Source organism: Anabrus simplex, chromosome X (assembly GCF_040414725.1).
Source record: "Anabrus simplex isolate iqAnaSimp1 chromosome X, ASM4041472v1, whole genome shotgun sequence".
Taxonomy (NCBI): domain Eukaryota; kingdom Metazoa; phylum Arthropoda; class Insecta; order Orthoptera; family Tettigoniidae; genus Anabrus; species Anabrus simplex.
In genome coordinates, this window is record NC_090279.1 from 162,107,059 (window position 1) to 162,132,990 (window position 25,932).

Below are 25,932 nucleotides of genomic sequence, written 5' to 3' on the forward strand. Positions count from 1 at the left end.
TACTCATGCAACGAACAGAATACATATCTCCTCATATTAACTACATCTTGCCACATTAATATTCCATTTCCTTTATATATACCTCCATAATTAAGAAACATATTCATTTAACTCCATTTAAATAACCTCTGTGTTACGGTAGAAATACTTAATAGCCTGAATATTCTTTCACTCACTGCAACTCCGAAATATTTCAACATTTCCTTACAATACAATTATCATACTGGCCATGACTGCAACTCATATTGACCTCAAATATTAGGTTACGTCTCGTATCTCGCATGCATTTTCTACAACCACAACTGGTTTAACATTTCACGGTCTGCTCGTATGGATTGGCACTAATCATGCACAAATGCTCAATCTGATCTTGTTTCCATTAACCTAAAATTATCTCATAAGCACCTTAGTTATACTGCAGAAATTGGCACATATCATCGGTTAATAATTGGCATTTATACTCTAGTATCCGTTCATTGGCACTAAATCTCTTACTTCTAGCACTCCTGCACTCATATGAAATATTTTTCATCAACTAATTTCAAATTCAATACGATGCAACTCATAATACTTACCTCGTAACGGGATTTTGCTGCTGGATTTCTCCTGGTCTAGGACATCTTGGAATAGGCAGCCCTTGCAGTCCAAAGATTACGTCATCTGCGGCTCCGGCTGGGAATCTTGGCTTGAGCTATTTCATCTTGAGCGATCCATTCCATCTGTTTAAGCTGACTCCATCTTGTCACCAGTTCTCATAAAATGATAAAACAATAAATACATGGTAGAATGCATATTTCACTGGTGAATAGTAGGTTACTCAATACGTATTAATTGTTTTGTGATTCTCGTATTGGTCGTAAATGTCTTTCTTAATTTGGTAATTTCTTTAATTCAGCCTACTTTTTGTTAATTCTTTAGCTTAAACAGATATTGTTCCCCACTTGGAAACAATAAATTATGCCTTCCTTAGCATAAATTTGCCGCTATAATATTGATTTCGGCAATGTTCGACTCAGCTGTAGTCTCTCTTTGCTTCTGAATTTGGCTGTTGCAATAATAAATATTCTCCCTCAAATCTTCGCTCTTCCTGCCGATATTTCGCAGATAAAGTCTTCAATGATATCTGTATATTAATACTTTAGTATTAACGTTGTGCTAATCTTTTCTTCTCCTTCCTTAGGTTGTGCTGAATCCTCTTCAAGTCGTAACTTTTTCTCAAGGTAGTCAAGAATCGGTTCCATTCAAATTTTTTTATAGTCCAACATTATTTAATCTTGAGACTCTTTTCTTTGCGACCGGTCGATATCGATTTACTATATCTCTACTCTGTGCATTTGCACATTGCCTGAAGCTATTGTACGCCATATTTGTCCACTGTTTCCATGACATTTACGGCCGCTAATGTAACGTAATGGTACAGTACGTATGTACTGTTTCAGTTTTTACACCTCCTCTTAAAAAACACTGGAGTGATTTCAACCAAACTCGGTACACTTATGACTTAGTATCAGAAGACAAACCACGTGGGGGTAAGACACCCCAAGCACCCTTCGAAGTGGGGGGCAAGGGGGTTGATATATAAAAATAATTGAATATAGTGCCAAATCCATAGTTTTTGGGATCGCTGAAATGAATAGTGACACTCTGGATTTTTTAAAACTCCAAGTTCACCCCCCTTTGGGGTGGGAGGCAAGGGAGCAGTGATATATAAAATTAATCATAAATAGTGCCGAATCTATCGTTTTGGGGGTTGCTGAGCTGAATAGTAACACTCCAAGTCCATAGGGGGTGAGAAAGGGTGGAAAAATAAAATAAGCAAATTGACCAAGATTATGGTTGTATGTGTGTATTTTCCAGCATAGCTGTCAACTGAATTTGGTACAAATATTACTTACAATGTGTGAAAAATGCTTTGGGGGCGAGACACCCATAGAACGCTACAGGAGTGGGTGAAATATAAATATAACTAAAAAGACCAAATTCCTAGTTTTAAGGACTACTGGAGCGATCTGAATCAAACTTGGTGCAATAATGACTTACTATCAGGAGATTAACCCTTAAGGGTGTGGGCGAGTGGGATGAGATATAAAAATAAGTGAAAATAGTGTCGAATCCATAGTTTTTGGGGTCACTGAGATGAACTATGACACTATGGACGATTAAGTCATACTTCAGCCACAAACAATATGGAGAGGTTGAGAAGGGATGAAAATGAATGTAAAAATAACCAAGATTATGGATGTATGCGGGTATGTTCCAGAATAGCTCTCAGCGAAACTTAGTACACATATGACTTACCATCTGGAAAAAAATACTATGGAGATGAAACATCCTGGTGGGGAATGGGAGGGGATGACATGAAAAATAATGGAAAATAACCAATATTAATGTTGAATCCACTATTTAAATGTCACTGAGATGAATTGTGATGCTCTGGACCATTAAGTCCATGTTCAGCTTCCATCGAGATGGGGGTCTAAGAAGAGCTTAAAAGTAATTAGTCTAAAATAACCAAGATTACTGTTGAATCCACTGCTTCTGGGGTCGCAAGGCTGATTGGTGACAGTCTCAATGACAGTTGAAACAGTGTACATCATATCTATAGCGCAACGGGTAAATACATACAGTTATCACTTATTAATTAATTTTTGAAAGGATCAAATACTTCCTAGTCAATTTGAGCTTCCACAAGGACAAAGTATTACTCGAAAATCAAATAATCTAAATAACTCTAAAAATGACATAACAGACCATAAAACAAACATCTCAAAAAATAATTCTAGAAAAATTCACTTCTCGCATAACTAACTGAAAAATCTTAAGGTAAACATTGAAAACTATCTGGGCAATCCCAGGTACTACAGCAAGTATTGAATATAAAACAAAAAAGATTGAAATCAGAAGATCTGAAATTTTGGTAAGTTTTTTTCCCCTTTCCTGTCCCCCTTCCCACACACACACAAAAATCTGTATTTGGGGAAAATGTGGAAAATTCTCTGAATTAAATATTTTGTTTGAAACAGTTTTTCATGAGTCTTTTAGTTAAATCATAAATAGACCATTTAAGGTCTACTTGAGGTGGTTCATAAGCACTTAGACAGGAGACTGTATTTATTATTTCATTATTAAACTACGCCGGTTTTAAAAACATTATTTGCTGAACTTGTTATTAAAATCGATTCAATTAAGGAGCCCCATTAGCATGCTAAACTAAGGTAGATGGGATGATTGTTACAGGAGGCAGCAGGCCTAATGTAATATCTATAAGCCAGAAATATTTTAAAAATAAAACAAAAATAAAATCAAGAGATACAGGAATATGGAATGAATGTAAGTGTGGAGAAGAGTAAGACATTAGTGATGGCGAGAGGTGACGGAGAAGGAAGAAGAAATATTGAAGTAATTGGAAGACCATTAGAAGTTGTGAAAAGCTTCAAATATTTGGGGAGTATGCTTGCAGAAGATGGAAAAATAAATTAAGAAATTTGAAAGAGAATCCAGCAAGCCAACGGGTTTTATCAATGTGAGAGGTATAGTGTGAAACCAGGAAGTCCCAGAGAAATGCAAGAAAACTCTGTACTCCACGCATTACCAGTTTTGACGCACACAGTCAGCACATACAGTAGATACAAACAAAACATGAAGAAAGCAGAATTCAAGCAACCAAGAAAAAGTTCATTAGAGGAAAAATTGAGAAGACATAAGATCATAAATGTAGAAATCAGAGAGAGATACAGATTTCCAAAACTGTAAGACAAGATTGAGACCAGTAAAGTGAAATGGTACGCACACACAATGAGAATCGCAGATGATGGAGTTCCGAAGTGAGTATTTACTGAGAAATTATTAAGAAGACAACAGGGAAGGTCCAAAAAGAGTTGGATTGATATGGTGAAGGAGAGTATAGAGAAGAGAGGAGTAAAAGTAGAAGAAATATTGGAGAAAGGAAGGGAACGGCGGAGAGAAAAACAACTGTGGAGGTCCTTGATTCACAGCCCACCCAAGAAGAAGAAGAAGAAGAAGAAGAAATGTAATAATATTGAGAATGTGCCCTCTAGTAGTTACATGTACACATCACTGTCTCCGGACAGACACAAGTTCAGCCCGTGGTATGGAAATTCACACAGTGAAGGTTTTGAGTCAGGAGGAGGAGTAACTTTAGAAAAAGAAAAAAGGATATTTCAGAAGCTGCTATCACTGCCAATATTTGTACCTAGAATGAGCCAATGAAGCAGCTGTTCAAGAAAAAGAAGTCAGGCATTTAAAATAGAACACTGGTACAAGAAAGTGGAAAAAACTGTGGACTCGGTGGTTAAGAGATGATTGTTTTAACCCATTCATGCACGATTATTTTGCTTGGAAAAATTCCACTTGGGCCCAGTTTCATCAACAGTTGTTAATGAATACTAATGAGTTTGTTAACATCGTGTTAAAAAATTAAACAGCACGTTTAAACTATTCCACTCTCGTGAGAGTTACAAACAGTGCAAATTTAGATGGCAGTGGCAGAACCATGCAGTTTTAGAGTGCGCTCTGATGGAATTTTGTTTGAATATAACTGTAAAATATGGCGTGTAAAGTCAACCTAAACAGGATGTATAACATTTGATATGTAATCCCCAGCTAAGAATGGGAAACTGACTTTTCCAGACCTCTTCATACTAAACAAGTACTTGTTCATTATATAGTAAAATTGTCAATACAGAATCAAAATGAAATTCATCAAGAGACCTCTTCATCCTTTCCACATTGTTTTATGTCCTGATGTACAGTACAGACATGCCAATTTTCAAATGTAAAAAATCAGGAGAAATTTGGCTGCGAATCGTGATGCATTACGACACATTGATGGCAGAACATATACTAATTCATTATAATTCAGTACATTAACAATTCTATTTGGCCTACATATATACCGTATTTACGTGAATAATATCCGCATATTTTTTAAAAAATTTGAGGCACGAAATTGGGGTGCGGGTTTTATTTGCGTCGATGTTGGCTATTCTTTTTCAAAATCAGCCTTCCTAAAGTTAGGGTGCGGGGATTATTCGCGTAAATACGGTACATTTTTTCCATCATTTATATGCGAATACTAAATACTGGACATACCTGAACTGTAGGAACATGTGACTTCATCCTTCAACATGGTGATCACATTACGACTAATAGTTGTTCACCACACCCGTAGCTGACTTAGCCCTCTTCAGAAACTCGGAACTAAATTTTTGCTCACAGCACTTGCCTTGCTGAACTGATATCAAGGTTAAAAGTTTCTCCAAAGTTTGTTCAGGCAGCAAAGATCTGAACTGTGTTTTTTTCTTTGTGACTCTGCTAAAAATCCTTTCACATTCTGCATTGCTATGTGGAATTGATAAAATAGCAAGCATCACCTTAGAGAGTCTGTCATATTTAAGTACATCATCAGCTGATTTCATCTGACCTACCAATGCTCACTGAACATCAATTCTTCCTTTTGCCAGGTCTGTTTCTTCGAGCTAAAAGTTACAGAACTGGGTGTGCAGAATATCAATTTCTTTATCTAAATGTTCCCTATCACTTGTCAGAATGTTCGGAAACTTGTTAATGAAAAATCTAAGGCTAGAAAATGATGCCTTACTTATAGCAGAAATATTTACAACTTCTGCATTAATTAAAACTTCATCTTTGAAGGGAAATTTGTGTACCATGCAGCAGTGGCGGCTCGTGGATATCAGCAGTGGGGGGCGCACCTTAGTTTCATAATTCCACAAAATATCTCAAGTTCTTCAAAACATGTTATCAAGGTACACACTTCGAACACTATACGGTGCAATGCATATGCAATTGTTTTGATTATGATGATGTTGATTATTATTATTATTATTATTATTATTATTATTCTTTCGAATGGGCCAACAGAGGACCACGTGCCAATTTCAATTCCTTCTTCTTTGTTCTTTCCTTTTCTTCCAGTACGCTTTCATCTGTTCACTATGTTTCTTCTTTCTGTCTTCAGACCACTTTGAACCAGTCTTTTTTACTTTCCTACCTTGGAATCCTTCTATTTTCAATACTTTTTCCCGAAAGCCTTCTCTATTATTTTTTTCTTGTGTTATATTGTTTTTTCTAAATCCTTTCTTACTTCATTGACCCAGCTTGTCGTTGATTTCTTACCCCACAAATATCTGAAAATCTTACTGGATAATCTACTATCTTGTATTCGATATAAATGTCCTAAAAACATAAGTCTCCTTTTCCTCATTACATCTGATATATTTTCTATTTTTTGATATATTTCAGCATTACTTCGTAATTTCCAACCTTCCGCTGTGTTTTGTGGGCCTAATATTTTCCTCATGATTCGCCTTTCTAGTATTTCTAGCTTATCTAAATTATAGTTTAATGCCAGACATTCGCTTGCATATAGACATTCTGGCTTCACTACTGTGTTGTAATGCCTTATTTTTGCATTTTTGGATATGCATCTTTTATTGTAGATATCTTTGGTGACTCCATTATTATTATTATTATTATTATTACTATTATTATTATTATTATTATTATATGCCTTTACTGGCAGGACCTAGTGTTTACAGTGCACTATGTCTTCTGATGTGGGCTAGAGCAATTTTGTTACTTTCATTGATCTGTCTCTGTCTTATCCTTGGCTTTGACAATATGAAAGTGACCGAGCTATGAGCGATGCTAGTAATTCCATTCCTTCTGCAGTCAGTCCATGCTAAGAATGGTGTGGAAATGTTGCTCATAGGGTCGGTTGGTGTGTGCATTTCAGTGGGCTTGGCAGACTGATATGTAACAGCAACTTCTGGCTCAGTGAGGAAAGGAACGGGAAACTACCTCACTACTCATTTCCCTAGTATGCCTCTTCAGTGATGCCTAGGACATCTATGACAGCTGATGGCAGAGCTGTTGAGGATCCAACCAGCCTTAGGGCTGAAGACTGAACATACATACAGATATATTATTATTATATTATTATTATTATTCATTTATTCATAATAATAATAATAATAATAATAATAATAATAATAATAATAATAATAATAATAATAATAATAATAATATTTGCCTGTTCTTGTCCACTATAGAGTTATGTTTACGAATAGTTTCGTTGTAGTGATCACTTACACAAGACACGACATTGACTTCACCAAGCATTTCAAAGTCCATGGTACTATTGATATCACCCCTGTAGTGATCCATTTATCTCCTTTCCTAGAACGGGAGAATAGCAGGTTAGGAAAGCAGTAAAAGGTTTCTGAGATATCACTTTCACATATCCGCGAGTTCTTGTTATATACGTCAGGAGAACTAATTTGTCTTTGGAAAGCCCTATTTTCATTTTTCTTTGTCTCCGGTTTTTTCAACGAGAAGTCTGGTGTCGGCCTAAAACACTCCTTCAGTTCGACTTTCTTCTTGATGGAGAGAGAAGAAAACGTTAGTTCTTTAATATGTTCGACGGTAATCATACTGTACGAAGTGCATACATAACACTACGCTTACATATAAATCACAACCTTTCTCGTAATTTCACCTTGTCACAGTCACCTCTCGAGATCATTCATCAACACAAAGTTAAACATCGCGCTCTCCAGTGAGTATGGCCAACATGAGTCAAGTGCGAGGAGCCAGTAGTTACAGTCGTTACTCGTTTCGTTAGTTAATAATCCTAAAAATTACAAGACAATTTTAAATGTATACCGGCACATTTAACTCAGGTAAGTGCCTCGGTAAAATAGTTCCTAGTTTTAGGAGAGAAATGGCATAAACTGACCCCTGTTAAATAGAAATCAGATCACCAATGTTTCGGGTAGGTTGGATGCAACGATGGGTCGCGGCAGAAACGCGCCGGAATCTCCGTAGAACAGCACATCTCTACTGCGCCTCCGATTGGCTCCCTCAAGGCCAGTCAAGCGAGACTCGGGAGTATTTGGTCCGCTGTGAGAGAGCGCCCTCCTGCGTAGGGCCAGCAGCGCATCGCGCCGCAGCACAGTACAACTCGCGCCCTTGATAATAATCTTATAGTAAAATATTTCCCTTGTTAACATTTAAGATTAAAATTCCCGAATTTAATGGAACCCCGTGGGGGGCGCGCGCCTTAGCGCCTCCCAAACGAGCCGCCACTGCCATGCAGTCACATAATGAAGAGAAACACTTTCTAACAGACTTAAAGAATATGTACTTTTCCTCAGACTTCAAAGTGTTCACTAAAACAAATGCAGAGTCCCCTATCATCAGATCACAATCATCCTTTTGATTTGCTGGAGTATGATGATCTACATCAAGGAGAGAGGAGAAGCTTTTAATAATGTGTGGTTTCACAAACCTTGCCATCAAATTCTTCAATAGTTCCTCCCAAACTGACCTCAATAAGTGGATGTGTGGCATACTTCACTGAAGAGCTACGTTTGAATTCTCAAAGATATCCATAAAACTTGAGAGAAAAAGACAAAAATATTTATGTAAATTTGATGAAAAGAACATGAACAGTCGTTTTTCACGTGACAATGCGTGGCTCTTAGTGTCATCAGTAGTTTTTTATAGTGAAACTGATGGCTGGGTTTTCCTTTTAACTGAGGAATGTGGTGAAATGTTATGACAGTCCTTTACCTTTTCAGACAAACAAGACACATCTGCACTTAAACTGTGCTTAGGAATTTTGTTAGTCTTCAAATTTCCTATCAGAGAATCCTTACTCACAATTTTGCTCCTGAATAAAGTAACCAAAGGGTCCCCCTGCAGAAAAATCCTATCTAAACACCTTCTTAGTGATAACCATCAAGTAAGCACATGCTTCAGAATTTTCCTGATCTCTGTGTTGTGTAATGTCTGAAATTCTCTGAACATTTCTTTCCTCTTTGCACTCCTTTCCAGATAATAAAATATATCAATTATACTTTCAGCTACATTTATGCGCAATCACGCCGCACCCTTCTCTGCAGCAAAGATTAATCAGGTGACAAGACCAGCCTATGATGATTATGTTACTATTTTCCCGCTTCAAACATCCTGCCACACCATTCTTTAATCCTACCATTACTGGAGCATTATCAGCACCAAGAGCTAGGCAGTTTTTTAATGGAATGCAGAATTCCCGAAAAGTTGAGAGCAAAAGATTGGCAATGTTAGCTCCAGTAGCATCCCCTTCTAAATCAGGCGCAGAGAGTAGACAACTATGAATTTCATTGAGTTCAGGGCTAAAAAATGTTACAACAATGGGATATATTTTCAAGTCGCTTTTATTGCTACCATCAGTAGCAACAGAAAATGTATTCACCTGCAAATGTGATACAATTTTTGCCCTTTCTTCCATGCACATTTCTGTAATAATAACCGTTGTTTTCATTCTAGTACACCCATATTGTTTATCAATTTCTGAATCAGGAAACATTTTGCAAAACAAAGGTCCCGCGTGATTGGTACAATTTACAGGCAGGTTATGTTCTATGATAAATGACGTAAATAACACCTCGGCATTTGTCACAGGATTTACATCTTGGTTTTTACATGAAAATTTCAGTTTCTGGTTTCTTTCTAAACACCGGACACTCTCCTTATGTTTTTTCGTTTGCATATGCTTGAGTATATCGCACATCCCACCACGCGCAACTGAAAAATTACATCTATATATAGTACAGAATGTGAACTTGGTCCCTTTCTGAATTCACTCAAACATGGAAACTCCTCCCTACAAGCAATTTTAAACACTGCATCATATTTCTTTTCTGACATTTTGGCTAAAACAAATAGTAAGGCACAACACGACACTTCTGCAGGTCCTGGCCCGGGTAGACGACTATGGCGTGCTACTTCTGAGGTTAGGTTACTTGCTTGCAAAGAGAATGACTGTATTATAGACCAAAGAGGTCTGACCACTGTGTCCTGTACTGCCGTCTGGTATCAGTATTAGAACTACTATCGACCAGTCAATCTCAGCCATATATCGATAGAAAGAGTAAATCCGCGGGAGTTTAAAATAACACGAAAATTACTGATACTGCTCTGAAAATCGGGAGATCGGTCCTGGCGATCGGGAGGAACGATGAAAAATCGGGAGTCTCCCGCTTAAATTGGGAGACTTGGCTCGTCTGGTTATAGTAACATGTTGAGCGGGGTAAATAAATGAAGACAGAACCTGGTAGCGTTTTACTTCTAAAATTTACAGTATTTACTAATTACTAAAACTACACACTGACACACACAAGATTATCGAGCTCATTACTTACACAAGTACACAGAACATACACTTACACATTTGGTGCTCTCTCTCTCTTGGTTTCCCACTACCATTCATTTATACTAATACACACAGACTACAGTCACCAGTACTACAGTTTCACAATCACACTCACTGGCATAAGCACAGTTCACACACAACAGTCTCGCATTTCAGAAGATGTTCGCTGCCCGCACTCCAGTAGAACTCAGCTCGGAACCTACACACGTCGGCACCCGGTGTCTTCTTCCACAGCTGCTTCAGAAGAAAAAAATCCACACACACGCGACGTCAGGCGACAGCTCCAACAGGCGAACACTCCGCAGGTTGGCACACACTGACTGACTGCACTTTTTACTCGCTCACTGACTGAACTACATCAACTCAACCCAACTGTCACTCAACTCTCGGCTGAGCTCCAACTGAGCTTCTCTGCAGGTCCTCTTGCCTTACGCATATGAGGCCAATGTTCGAGATACGTCAGTCACTGGAAACATTTATTCATCTCAAAATTGTGATGATACAAGTTGAAAAAGGGGATTGTGTGAACAGACAGCCAATTGTATAAAGCAACGTAAATCTTGGTGAAATGACATTCGTACCATGCTTCGTACTGATAAACACTCCAGGATGTTGGAGCGTGAGTAAACGCTGTCCTCTGAGACAGGAAGATGCCTCTCCATCTGAAGTCAAAGATATACCGCATGATTGTCCACCCAGTGGTTCTCTATGGGGCGGGGTGTTGACCTTCGATCACAAGATACTAGTAGGTGCTTCGTAACATGGAGATGAAGATGCTAAGATGGTCACTGAGAGCCATGTAGCTTGATCACATCCGGAATGAAGCCATGTGGGCCTCTTTCAAAGTCACCCCGATACAGCAAAGGATGAGAGAGACAAACTTTTTTTCTTCTTTTGCTATTTGCTTTACGTCGCACCGACACAGATAGGTCTTATGGCAACGATGGGACAGGAAAGGCCTAGGAATGGGAAGGAAGCGGCCGTGGCCTTAATTAAGGTACAGCCCTAGCATTTGCCTGGTGTGAAAATGGGAAACCACGGAAAACCATCTTCAGGGCTGCCGACAGTGGGGTTCGAACCAGACAAACCTTTGCTGGTATGGACACATGGCTCGAGCTAATCTGACAACCATTGTGCAGCAAGCTCTTGCACTGAATGAATGAATGGCGCGTGACCTCCGAAGAGGCCTGGACCAGGTCTTTCAATTTGACGCCGTATAGGTGACCTGCGCATCAATGAGAATGGGGCCCTACCTATGATGAATTCTAATGCTGAAGACGGCACACACCCAGCCCCCGAGCCATTGGAATTAACCAAGGAAGGTTAAAATCCCCGACCCGGCCAGGAATCAAACCCGGGACCCTCTGGACCAAAGGCCAGCACGCTAACCATTTAGCCACGGAGCCGGACAGCTCTTGCTCTTAACCCTGATGGACGGAGACCATGCAGACGGCAAGTAAACGCCGGATGGACTGTGCACGTGACAATATGTGGCATGTGGGCGTACAAGATGCTGGCACCATCGACCGGATAAAGTGGAAGGCCCGATGTAGACGTACGGCAGACCCCGCGTCTTGACGGGGAAAATCAAGGAAGAAGAAGAAATGCACTGTGAACGTAACATTAATTTGCAAAATGACAATCAAAACAATCTATAATCACAGTATGATATTTATGATTTTAAAACATGTAATGGTTGTATCCGCCATAGTAAGGGAAGGGGTTAAGGAGAAATATGAGAAAATCATCACCATGGTCGTGCTCCGACAGTCTAAGTGGCGTACCAAGAGACTAACTTCTCTCTCATTCATGAGGGTGGAGGTTTGGACAGGGTGTTTGGATTTATCAGGATGAGAAAGACTGCTTCAAAATAAGTTAATTTCACTTCTGAAGAAGACAGATCATAAGAAACCAGGGTTAGTCAGTGCAAAGTCACACTGAAATTTTCCATGTGTATACGGCTGGGCACAAATGGAACACCTAGCCACTGCCACAAGCTGCAGTTTGTATATAGTTTTAATAGACTCGGTGCAGGCACAGAATTCACAAGGGTCTATCCAGACCACTCGCTACGGTAGTGGTCGAATCTTGTTATTTGTGGCTGCATTAAAACTACCATTTATCCTGCAAAAATGCAGCCATTCACCTCTGCCTCACCATTCCTAGTTCCCGACCCAAACCTCAATAGAGACGGCGGGCCAGTCAAATTGTAGTACTGGCCGTTACTACACAATAATTCATTGAATATCATCAAACACATTTGAAGATACTTGATGCTTCTTTAATTCCTTGAAAAGCACAGCAAAATGGATGTGCTCACTGAGAGTTTTCAGAACCAAATAAACCCAAAGACAGTGCTGTATTTATCATTGTTCATGTTCGTCACGTAATACCATATTTACGTGAATAATCTCTGCATATTTTTTCAAAAAACTGAGGCACAAAATTGGGGTGCGGGTTTTATTTGCGCCAAGGTTGGCAACACGCTCCTGGTTCACGTAGTTTTCGATGTTGGGTGTACAGTTATGCTTTGTGCAACCACAGATGGAAAAAACTGCCCCCATATGTCATATTTAAACGGAAAACAATTCAGACTTTTAATTCAAAACTGCCTTTAAATTTTTTAAAGTAGTTTTTTACAGAGTAATTTAAATTCAAATTTTCTCGAAGTCATGATAGAATGCGTCTTCCGGAATGTGCAGTGGTAGCTTTCCACACTTTCACTCGCTTCAATGTGTCTACAGTGTGTTTCATAGTTGCTAAATTTGATGAAATCGTAATTTGTTTGTACTCAACATTTTAAGGAACACCACAACATCACGTAGCAGGCAGTATGCGGAGAAGCAGAATCCGTGAACACTGGCAATGCCGACAGTTGGTGAAAAAGCGTGGCTCATAATTATAATCAATTCTCGTAAGCACCGAACAATATTGTCAATGGCGATGAAACTGCTTTTTCCTTAATGGCGAGATCAACGGACTTATGGTTTTAAAGGAGATGAGGTCACTGTACTGTGTTGCAATGAAGACGGAAGTGAAAGACTTCCTCCCCTTGTCATAGGAAAGTTCAATAAGCCATGATATTTCCGTGCAAGTACAAGGTATCTAAAAATACAAACATTACAGTAATCCAAAAAATAAGGCACTTGCACAGGGGAGCCAGCATAGATTTCTCCTCGTCTTTGAATCATTTTTTTCTTTCATTGTGTGAGGTTATGTTTGCTAGTGAGTTATCCAATTGCATTATTTGAATACTGTAAATGCGCCTTGTTGAATACATTTTGAAAATAGCTTTTCCCATGACATTTGAAAGGTATAGACTGTGAATCAATGTTAATTGCTTGCAGTAACAGGTCTTAGAATATTTTGTGACGCGGCAAGGGTTGGCATTTCTGAAAAATCATGTAATTCAAAGTCACATTTTTGCGTCCATACGACTTCGAATTAACGAAGTTTTACTGTATCGCAAAACTAACAAACGAGTTCGCAGGTGTGTCTGTTTCAAGTGTTTACACTGCACGAAAAGAATTATCCACATATGGGTCGTGTTACTATCTGAGTATAAAGAGACCGTGTGTGAGAACTGTTTTAGACGTGGAATGTGACGAATTTGTAAGTAATTTAGGAGAGGATTCTAGTGATGCAAGAGACAAAGAATCTTCCGATCTACAGCGAATCAAGCCTATTGCAAATGCAGATTAATGACATACCGTGCTAATTTTCATGACAAATATATTTTATAGCAGTTTTATCATCTCAAATATGTTCAAGCAAAGTAGCTATATCTGTCATGTTCATATTTGCATAAATACCACGTGAAACTCGAGGAGTGATATGAAATGTTTCTTTATGCCTACGTTACTCTTTCAATGGAAGGAATTTTAGTTCATTTCATTTCATTGTTTTCAAATTGGTCCTTCCTAAAATTAGGGTGCGGGGAACATTCGGCGGCAGGGATTATTCACGTGAATATGGTATAAGTAGAGTACTTCCATATTAGAGTAAATTTTGCTACTGACATGCGGCTGGAAAAAATGTCTGCATAGTGGGGGCCACTAGTGGACATATTTGGCCACAGGTGGTGGTAACTAGTGGCTATGTTCAGTCACTGATGGTTGTGGCTCGTGCCTCTGTTTGCACCCAGCTGACTATAGTTTCTAATATTCACAAAATATGCCAGGACATCAAGATATTCCCCTGAAGAGATACTGTACGTGCCAGAAAATCTATTGTCTTAGGCACCCTGCTTTTGAAAACACCCATAAATAAGAACTGGCTATGGCAGCTAAGGCACAATGGGTGACTGCCTAACCATATGTGCCACACACCACCTGAACTTAGAACTGCGTTTAAAACGTCTGTTTACTTAGTAACAGAGCACTCCTATAGTGGGCAGAGAAGAAGGAAATAACATCTTTGTTATCTGCTTTGGACCAATTGTTCCAATTCAGGGTATTGAGTAAATTTGAGTTTCAAATTAAACAAAGTGGAAAACTACAGTGATTACAGTAATGCAGGGATGGTTTTAACACTTTAATAGTATTTATTCCGTACAACACTATGCAGCAAATAAGGCTATTGCTCCAAGCCCATAAGTAAAGAATTAACAGTTAAGTATGGTTAAATAACTTTTATTATATAAAGATAAGAAAATATAAGCATATTAAGGCAAACTTCAACTTCATTTACATTGATCACAATGTGGTAGGTAAATGGAACAGAGTGAATAAAATATAATAGGTGCACTTTCAATAGCTGGAAACACAAGAACATATCACATCATTGGAAGGTATCCTGCTCTTAAAAGATGTACTAGGTAATGGGGATGCAATATGCATTGGACATTTCAAAAAGTACATGTAGCAGCTAGGGCAGTGATGATTGTTGTTTAACGGGGCCTAACGTCTAGCTCATCAACCCATAATGGTAAAAGATGATGCAAAATAATGTATCATTTAGCCATAATAACAATGGCAAAAATTATTGTGAATTTAAGATAGTCAATGGGTCTAATTCTCAATGTCTTATTTTCTACAAAGTGATTAAAAGTAATTAAAATGTAGTAAAATAAGACACTGAGTTACAAGCACAATAATGTATATTAATCAATTTAAAAACTATAAAAGAGTTAAAAACAAAGAATTACTATAAAATTTCACTTTAAAAATTATAAAACAAGCCACTATCCCTCATAAAACAGAGGGACCAAAAGACGTGAAAACTCTTGCAGAATATAAATACAATGATTCAAGCTAACAAATGATTGTTCTGTATTTGACATTCCATGTAAGCTCCATCCTATGTTAACCCTTTTTGATGCCAGGCTGTAATGTAGTGGTTGTGCTAAGAATGCCAAGACAATTTTAATGAAAATGCACACACTAAGGAAAAACATTCTCCTACTTACATTATTGGAGGTAAATTCCTGTTCTTTTTTTTCCACAGCACACAGGTGAATAGAGAACACACGAGTGTCACTATAATTGCAATAGAGTTTAATTTTCTTAATTTAAAAGTTTGAAGTTTTGATTATTTTTTTGAAAAGTTTAAATTTCAAATTTGACCTAATTTTTTTAAAAATCACGAGTATGATGCCTTTGTGAGAATATTCACTTAATTTAAAAAAAACTAAAGTTTTCTGTAATTCTTGATAGTAGTTTTTGAGAATGACAAATTTTTGCAAAATTATCCACACACAGGTTAAATACACAATGACATCTTTTTACTTTGAACACTTGTGGTCAGGAAAGCACTCCCCATGAACTCCTCTTTCACACTATTTTTAAATAGGACCCGCACCCAATTTTGGAAGCGATATTTTCGAAAAAACAGTGCGGGTGGTATTCGAGATTATACGGTACCATTATAAAACTTCGACATCTGATTGATCGAATTAACTTGACAATTTTGTGGGACCCTGTGATCCAATAGATCGGATCTTGGCACTGAGCAGGTTAATTAAAAGCAGAATGACATTTCGTTATTGAAAGAATCAGATCCTATCAAATCATACTACTACTACTACTACTACTACTACTACTACTACTACTACTACTACTACTACTACTACTACTACTACTACTACTACTACTACTACTACTACTACTACTACTACTACTACTACTACTACTACTACTACTACTACTACTACTACTACTACTACTACTACTACTACTACTACTACTACTACTACTACTACTACTACTACTACTACTACTACTACTACTACTACTACTACTACTACTACTACTACTGTGACCTGCATAAATAAAAAAAAATATTAAAACACTGGACAATGGCGGATAGTGCCAAATGAAGTGCAGTGGTGTACAGAGAACTGGAGCCCATCACATTTACTGTATGGAAGAAGAACATCCCCTTTTTTGGTCACATTATGAGGACACCAGAAACCAAATTATGAAGAGAATTTATAGAGAAACTCGGGAATCTGCAGCAACAAGTAGGATAGATTAAGGAAATTAGAGAGGATATGGAAGAACTAGAAATAACTCTGGACAATTTGCAAAACAAAACAAAAGATTTAAAGAAACTGAAAAACATATAAGTTAAATAATTTAAACCCAAAACAGACAAATGCCATACAGTGAAACAGGTACTTGCAGATGAGGAATGACAGAAAAGATCAGAACGAATGAAAAGCTTCTGGGCAAGTCGGAAAGAAAAATTATCAGAGAAGATTGACTGAAGTCTAATGTGGCCATAAAAAAAGAAGAAGAAGAATGTGACATGCCTATCATGTACAGGCTCTTTGATTTTGTGCCATTTAGACTGCCTGTGTGTTATTTCAATGTTCTGTGTTACTCTACCAGGTGGCAAAGAAAATACGTTATCGAATGACTTATCACTGAATGTTGATCAATTAGTATTGTTAGATAAACACCGGATATTCCACTGGGAGTTTTTTCCATGCCGAAGCCTTTCAATGTGGAGTGCCTAAGGGACTGCTCTTCTGCCTTTCAACGTCTAATTACCACTGCCAAGTTTTTTTCTTCTTTCTATTTGCTTTACGTCGCACCGACACATATAGGTCTTGTGGCGACGATGGGATACGAAAGGCCTAGGAATTGGAAAGATGCGGCCGTGGCCTTAATTAAGGTACAGCCCCGGCATTTGCCTGGTGTGAAAATGGGAAACCACGGAAAACCATCTTCAGACTGCCAAGTTTAAACCTACGATCTTGAGATCTAGAGGCCAACAGTCTACCACTCATCTTCAGAGTAAAATAATTAAAAATTAAACTTATATTACAAGGGACTAATCTGGTACTCAAATTCTACTGGAGGACAGCTGCATCATATTTCAATTAAAAATTTACATTCATAACCGTTTGAACTCACTGAACTGCTGTAGAATACAATACGATATTATATTTGGTTTTCTTTCCATATAACTGTCTGAGAACATCCTAGGATGCTCCTGTAGACAGGAAATGTTGGCATTGCATTCCCATACACTACATATTTCCCCCACTAAATTTTGTTTACTGCTCTTGAAAGGAACAAATTTCATTGGTGCTACTGTTTCTCTAGTATCCTGCAATAGCTGTCATCATGTAGCACAAAGACGTTCTAAAAAGGGTGAATTAGTCAGTGCCATCTCAGCTCTTTTACCATACAGCATAACTATTCTCATATACCACTATTTTTTCTTATGTTATAGATGGACATGCATGCTCTGCTGGACGATAAAGTGCGCAAGAAACTGACATCTCAGGAACGGAAGACTCCTCCATCGGGAACCAGCAGCGGCTATGAGAGCAACAGCTCGACTGGGTCAGGCAAGAAAAGTTCCTCCCGACGTCTCTTCGGTTTATTTCAGCTATGACCAGCTGCAAAGCGGGATAAGGACACAAAGTGTTGTGAGTGAACTCAGGACTCTGAAACAAACAAAAAATAACTTAAGGATGCAAAGAGAGAAAGTACATTGTGCTTGCAAAGGAACTTACATTTGTTTAAAGGAGAAAGTATTATGATATTGAAAGATGTTAAATGTTGCCAACAAAACTTAAAATATCAGCTCAGTATAATTTCCTTGGGGCATGTAGACTATCCACTGACACACTGTGACTATCAGATAAGTAGAAATGTAAAAGGAACTTCATCTCATAAGAGGTAAACTGCTCACAAAGCTATGCTTGGCACAACAGATACATACCTAGTACAGTAATTTATGTGAAGGACTAAGTCACCTTTGTAGGATTTTCCTCTAGCGTTCTAATCTCAGACCAACTCAGATATGATACTAGTTTAACATCGCACTAACATAGCAAAGCTTTTGGTGATGGAAGGATGGGAAAAGGCTAGGATTGGGAAGGAAGCGGCCGTGGCGTTAATTAAGGTACAGCCCCAGCATTTGCCTTGTGTGAACATCGGAAACCATAGAAAACCATCTTCAGTTTGGGGCTGCCAAAGGTACTATTCAAACTCACCATCTCTCAACTGTGCGGTCTGTACCACTCGGCCAGCTCTTGGAATTGTAGCTTTTATTTAAGAGCTAGGGGTATCTTAGTTATCAGCCACACGAACTTACAAGGATGAAACCTGTGATACCATAGGTGTTTGCAGTCATATGTTGAACTAAAATTGTTTTGATGTCTTAGAACTTAATGGGAATTATTGTACCATCACAGGTTCGGCTGTAGAGTTGTTCGACTTATGATCTCAAGTTCGATTTTAGCCTAGACAGTCATTTTTTTGAAGAGCTACTTGTTGGTGCTCGACTGCCTTGAAAACTCTTATGACTCTCCAAATGGTGAATTAAGCCCAATATATTTCTGTGAAATGGCCAATAACTTCCTTTTGGTAGCCATACACAGGCACTAAAGACATTACATTAAAAAAATTATGGGTAGAAGCGCACAGATCTTCTCCATTCACCACAAAGTGAAGGCCTGGGCTTAAACAAAACAAGATTTCATTGTGGATAGATTCCAACTTTCTATCTATCCGCAGTGAATGGAAGACTCCTGACTCGTCCATTTGACCAAGACATCACAACATGTTTTCGCCTGTAGTGTACAGCGTGAATTAAGAGGTTTGTTTAAGTCTTCTTGGGCTCCTTGAGACATGCGCCCTCGTTTCCCAACCAACCTTGATCTTGGGTGGGCAGAACAACTGACTGAGGCACAGTGTTACAAAAACGAAGCACAATAACTAACTTTCACATTGATCTGCTATTATGTTTGTCCTATTATATGTTTCTTTTCTTGTTCCAAACCAAACCAATCCCCATGGCGCAACAGCCACGAAGGACCTTGGCCTACCAAGCAACCACTGCTCAGTCTGAAGGCCTGCAGATTATGAAGTGTCATGTGGTCAGCATGACGAATCCCCTCAGACATTATTCTTGGCTTTCTAGATGGGGATGCTATCTCATCATCCTCAACTGTAATCATGTAGGCTGTGTGGACCTTGAACCAACCCTCAGATCCAGATAAAAATACCTGGCCTGGCTGGGAATCAAACCTGGGGCCTCCGGGCAAGAGGCAAGCATGCTAGCTTTTTCTTGTTCCTATCTCTTTCTATATGACTTAACTTTCTTAACATATGACATACGGTAAACAGGCTGCTAGTCTACCCCATATAACAGTCCCCTAAGGAAAAAAATCCGAGTTGATCATGTTTTAAGTTGTAAAGTGATCCTAGACCTAGTCGCCAGTGGCAAGCTCCGTCCAGATCAGACAACTTGGAGAGAGAAACTGAAAGGAAAAAAAGCTGACAATCCCAAAGAAGATAATATTAAAACACTGTTGTATAAATTGTTTTCTAGTAGATCATTCCTAATCTTCGTGAGACTATTACAGTTTCTCTATATTTTTATATTAAAAAAGAGAAAAGAACTATTCATTTTTTATTTATTGTTTGTTTACAAATACTTAATTCAACTCCTAAGTTGTGTACATTAATTATATGAAGAGTCTATTTATTACAGTCTGTTTCATTCTGATGGTAAGATGATAATATATTAAAAAAGTAAACTTCTAATTATGAATTCTAATCAGGACTATTATTTTAAAAAAATATTTCTAAGTCTGTTTCAACATTCATGTCCTACTATACTTGTTGATATATTAAAGAAGTCTAATATTCAAGAAACGAATATAGTACCTGATGGAATAAAAAAAAAAAGCTACTTTGAAAAATCTTTAAATAACGAATGTTTAATAGTCATGGAATCCAAAGTAGCCAGCCTTCCTTCAAAAGACCTATATATCTAAAATATCAACTACTAGTGTGGTCTTCTTATCTCTCTTCTCTGTACCATATCCCCAAAGTTCACTGCAGGAACAAGGTTAATTTTACTTAACAAGAATAAATGTAACACAGCCTTCAATAACTGACTGTCATCAGCTGCATGGGACATGCCCAAATGAGCACTGGTTCTAACTGGAAGATCTTACTTTATTTTCATAGAAAACACAGTTGATTATAGCTGTAACTCACTATATTGCTATCCAGAGAGAACACACACAGTTCAGGTGGTCCATCTGGTGTTGGATCACACTAATAACTTTTGTTATAAAGGCTAAACTAACAAGTTAATCAGTGATAATATGGCTTAGTCGACTCAAAATTTACAATCCTATGTCTCCTTCTGTAGGGATACCTGGATCTCACTGAAACCAGAAGTAAGAATGGTTGAGACATCGACCTTTCAGGTAGCTGAACTTAAGAAAGTTGATGGCTCTTTTGAAATGTGGGGCTGGTAAAGAATACTTCACATACCTTGGGCAACCTGTTACACTACGTCCATTTTAAACAAATTCCATTAGCACCAGGCTCTTAACAACATACAAACAAAGAATTCTCCAATTGTTTGGCTCAAGGCAGCTGCAGTTTGAATCCCGTTCAATTCATAAGGAATTTTTTAAAGTAAAATTTGTGCCCTGTTGTTTCACTTCTGCATAAAAATGAAGGTTCCATGGCTATAATCAGGATATCACAGGCTTTTAATTCTTCAGCCTTATTATGCACCGTAGCAAAGCAAGCCTGGAAAAACATAGTTGTTGGAAATGAGAGATCATACAAAGTATTTTCCTACTGCTGTAACATACAACTTGAACTTCCTCTTTAAGGATACTGGAACGCTCAGAAAAAATTGAGGAAACTACATCCTGCCATCTAAAATAATCCTCATCCTTATAAGTGAGGGTATGACACGTAGGAACCTCCAACAAACACAACTTCTGTGTAGGAAATGCCCATTTTAACGTCACCCTCCCTTCCTTTCTGTACTATTCCAACATGTTAAACCGCAAGTTCTCTGAAGAATGTGTTGTCACAAATAGACCAGCCACCTGAAAGCAAACTGTTTTGTGAATGAAATAAACAATAATACAGCAAGGTCAAACTACAATTGATTACTTTGAACCAAAAGTCCCCTCTGTCATTGATTCTCAATTAAGATAATTTTGAAATAAATATCTTGGGACTACCTGTAATACGTGAAGATGATGGTCATTGTTTTAAGAGGAAGTACAACTTGCCAACCATCCTCTCTTAACAATAATCAGAAGAGAAAAAGAAGAGGTCCAATCCTTCCAAGAATGAAGGTATCAGCAAACAAAAGGGCATGAGAATAAAAGACTCCCTAGACCTCGCAAACCTAATACTAAAGTCGGAAGAGAATAAAAGTTAACCAATGGCGGTCAGAAAGGAAAGATGAAGCTAAATAGACTGGCATAAGTGGAAGCAATGCAACCTGTGCTCCCAAGATTGCAGCCCCTGGGCTACCAATAATATCTATCTAGCCCAGGGGTGCAGAAATCCTGGGCGCCAAGTCGCCGTGGTGACTGTGCTTTTGCTACTGGTGCCTTACGTTTCATCCCCCACCAAAAGAGTCTGTTTTCAGTTTCTTCATACTTTCTTTCTTCTACTACCCATCAATATGCAGCAAAAGCCCTGCAACATTGAATTTGAGGCCACTGAACAAGCTTAAAACCACGCCATGATCTTCTTGAGAATAAATAACTGCGAGACCAAAGAGAATATATGCCAGTATATATCTCTCTGCACATGACCAGCGATGTACATCCAAGAACGAGAGACTGGATAGTCAACATATATATAGCGCAGTTGGCAATTATCTGTTACAGCAGCAGAGCCCTTGGTGGAAGAACTGAGAACGAATTACTTCATAGTTACATCGTAGTCAAAAGTACAAATAATCTGTGGTACTGTGTTTACATGTTAGTGGTTGTGCGCGTGTCCCTACGCTAGCCTTCAAACATGAGAAGCAATAAGAAACCCGAGTGTGATGACCAATTAAACCATGCTAATTTCACAATTCTCACAATTCCTAAACCTATATACCAAAGTCAACGCTAAGTAGCAAAACTTGATTATTTATAGGTATCAGGTTAGTGGGATTCATGCTGGTGCCTAAATGTTTGGGATGGCTCCCCAATTCAGAGAAAATTTCTGCACCCCTGGCAATTAAGTTAACCTTTTAACCCTAAATTTGTTACTGAAAAGAACTTCACCAGGCTCAGTACAGCCCACTTTGGACCTTGGCTTGCCAACAGACTACTGACTAGCCAGAAATCTGCAGATATTGGAGTGCAAAGTGTTCAGCCTGACAATATCCATAGTCATTTTTTGCTTGGCTTTTATGACCAAGAACTCGTAAATAAAATATTTTTGACCAGTTTAACTTACTTTTCACCACAGCGGTGAGAGAAAAGAGATGTGATAGCCAACACAGGTACATGAAAGAAACACACAGTTTTTCATACAGAATTCTTATATAACGAATGGAAGTGCACACTTTAGAAAACAATCATGAGGAGTTGATCTTCCTCATTGTAAAAACGATAAATGTTGAAAATTCGAAATTAAAAAGTAGACTTTCTCTCAAATAAGGGTGATGCTATTGTAACTTGTAAATAGCTGTTTTTATTAACTAATTCTAATTGTGTAAATAGTATCCTGTGAAGTCAAGAGGATAAGAACTAGATTACTTTTTTATCAAGTAGGAGCAAGCACACTGTAGTTGTGATTCAAACAACAATTTTAAACGAAGAAAATGGGAGGAACGTAGCAATTTGTCTTGGAAGACAGCAACAATGCTGCATTCCACACATTTTTCTTCATTGTTATCCTGTTAGATGATCAAATAATATTAAATGGTATTTTATTTTATAAAGTCAAAGTTAAGAAATGCACAGTTGATTTTCAGTATTCAAGAATGGTACTAAGTGACACAGATTGGGAAACAATAAATGTCTGAGTTGTTTTCAAAACATCTTGTGAGAGGAGTCAAATTAGAGTTTGATACAAATGAAGCATTCCAGAGGCTAACACTGTTCATCAATTTCCTTAGGTAAGGGATGATAATGTTCCGATAACAAAACAAAATAACCCCGCATACTGCACCATGAACTAAGTTACCTGAAGAAAATCTGCATTCAGTAATAATAACATTTGTTTTGTTTGTACATTGTGAAAATTGTTACTTTATTTGACTAAAAACATTCCATGCCATATAAAGACCGTAGAGACGTAGACTTTACATAGATATGGTTTGTCTGTTTGAGTATTATGTGAAAATAGCAAGACGTACTTTTAAGAAACTCGGCATATATTTTTACATGCTGGGCTAAGTTGCATTGTTTTTTAAGGTGGTCACAAAAACTATGATATAACTTGCATCTTCTTTGCTAATTATAATTTGAAAATCACAAATACATGGAAACATTGACCAATTCTCACAGGACGGAGGTCATTGTATATGGCAAATTTCACACATTTCATGTTAATTCCTAACTATTATCAGAGATTTTGAAAAGAATCCCCCTAGAGCACTTCCCCTCCTGATGGCATATAGAAATATAGGGTCAAATAGATCTAGACAAAATAAATTTGATATGAGCTGGCTCATATCTCTATAAAATACTTCCCAAAACTGTGTCGCAAGTAACCTTCATATTGATGTGTGCAATATTTTGTGTATGTGTTAACAACTTATGATCAGTCATCAGTTTATTTGTTGTATATTTCAGGACAATCAAGAGAAGTGCAATTAAAATTATTCTGTTTCCAGTCCTTGTAAAAAGTAAAAGAACAGAACTGTACATTAACAGAGATGAAATAAAGTAGTTTATTTTAAACAATAAAAATTTATTTTCATTTATTGCTTTTTCAGACTATAATACCAGACATGGCAGCATTTAAGGTTTATTCTGTGTGTGACAAGAAAAACTGCTGGAAATCTTGAGGAGAAATTAATGTTAATGAGGAGAGAGCTCATCAATGTGGAGATTTTCCTTATAAGTTAGTCCTGTTTCCCTAGGCTATTTTTAAAATCTTACCTTTCCCTGTGTGAATCCAAGCTTTCTTTTTATCCTATCCTTCTCATAACTAGAAACCTTTGAAAGTAACCCTGCAATGACTGTTCATGCTGCCTCCTGTGATGCAGGCAAGCAGAAATGAACTTGCCAGAGCTAGGAAGAAATAGATCTAGAAGAATTGGGTTTTGTTAAAAAGAGAGAGCCCATCTATGTAAAAATGGCAGGGTGCGGAAACATGGAGTGTGTCTTTGTGTTTTCATTATTGTCCGTGTCTCAAAAATATCGCTTTAAATCAAGTTTGATTGAAAGAATTAAAGATTCTGTTGTATAAACTAACATTTAATCATTAAAGGAAGAAAAGGAAAGAAAAAGATAAGACTTGAAGACCCCCCTAGATGATTCTCACTGATCATCATCTAAATATTATAAGTTTTATGTAATAATAATTTTCCTAATATACCAGTAAATTTGTTTATTCATTGATATGATGAATTATGATATAACAGTTCTTTAAATTTTGGGCTAAACAAAAGAAAGTATTATATTGTTTTTTTTTTCTTTGATATTTGTAAATAAGTTGGACTTTAATAATTGCTGATGAAGGGAATGTATTACGCTCCCAAAATATTTCAATGAATAAATGGTTTTCAATGATAAAAGTGTACTGACAAGGTTGATTCAAGCATATACTATTTTAAATAGTTTTTTCAATAGGTATTGACAAGCCAATATCAGAATACATACAGCAACTATTATGGTTAAGTTTATAAACACCAAACTAATGTATCTATTTTTAAGCAACTGAATACCGGTATTATAAAATGACTGTTTTATTTTTTAATTTGCTTTACATCGCACCAACACAGACAGGTCTTATAGTGACAATGGGATAGGAAAGGGCTAGGCGTGAGAAAGAACCGGCCATGGCCTTAATTAAGGTGTGAAAATGGGAAACCACAGAAAACCATCTTCAGGGCTACCGACTGTGACGTTCGAACCCACTATCTCCCAGATGCAAACTCACAGCTACTCACCCCTAACTGCATGGCCAACTCGCCCGGTGAAAATGACTGTTTGAGGAAACTGAGTGATCATTCCTTCTAATATTATTATTAAGTGTATGGCATTATACATCACCATTGCACATTAAAAAGAAAACAATATGAACTATAACAACGCTATTTTGAAATTTAGATAACTTATTCATGTAGTCTATCACCTCTGGTGTAGTGTCCAAGAAATTTCCGGGTTTTCCCGGACAGGAGCTTAGCGGACACTCTATAATATGTTTGACTGTCTGCCTTGGGAAGAAGCAGCTATACTCTGCAGAAGACACCGTATCCACTAGCCAAGTAAATCAGGAACTCTCCCTTGGTTAGATTAG

At 37.7% G+C, this 25,932-nt stretch overlaps 1 protein-coding gene across 1 annotated transcript in view; it reads left to right on the forward strand.

Annotated features, from left to right (window-relative positions):
- LOC136886418 (bicaudal D-related protein homolog) overlaps positions 1 to 24,371 on the forward strand; it is a 396,778-nt gene extending 372,407 nt beyond the window's left edge. Inside the window, exon 9 of the mRNA XM_067159190.2 lies at positions 17,921 to 24,371. Within this exon, the coding sequence (XP_067015291.2) occupies positions 17,921 to 18,085 (165 nt within the window). The 3' untranslated portion in view covers positions 18,086 to 24,371. The remainder of the gene's footprint in view (positions 1 to 17,920) is intronic.
- Positions 24,372 to 25,932: the final 1,561 nt, after the last annotated feature.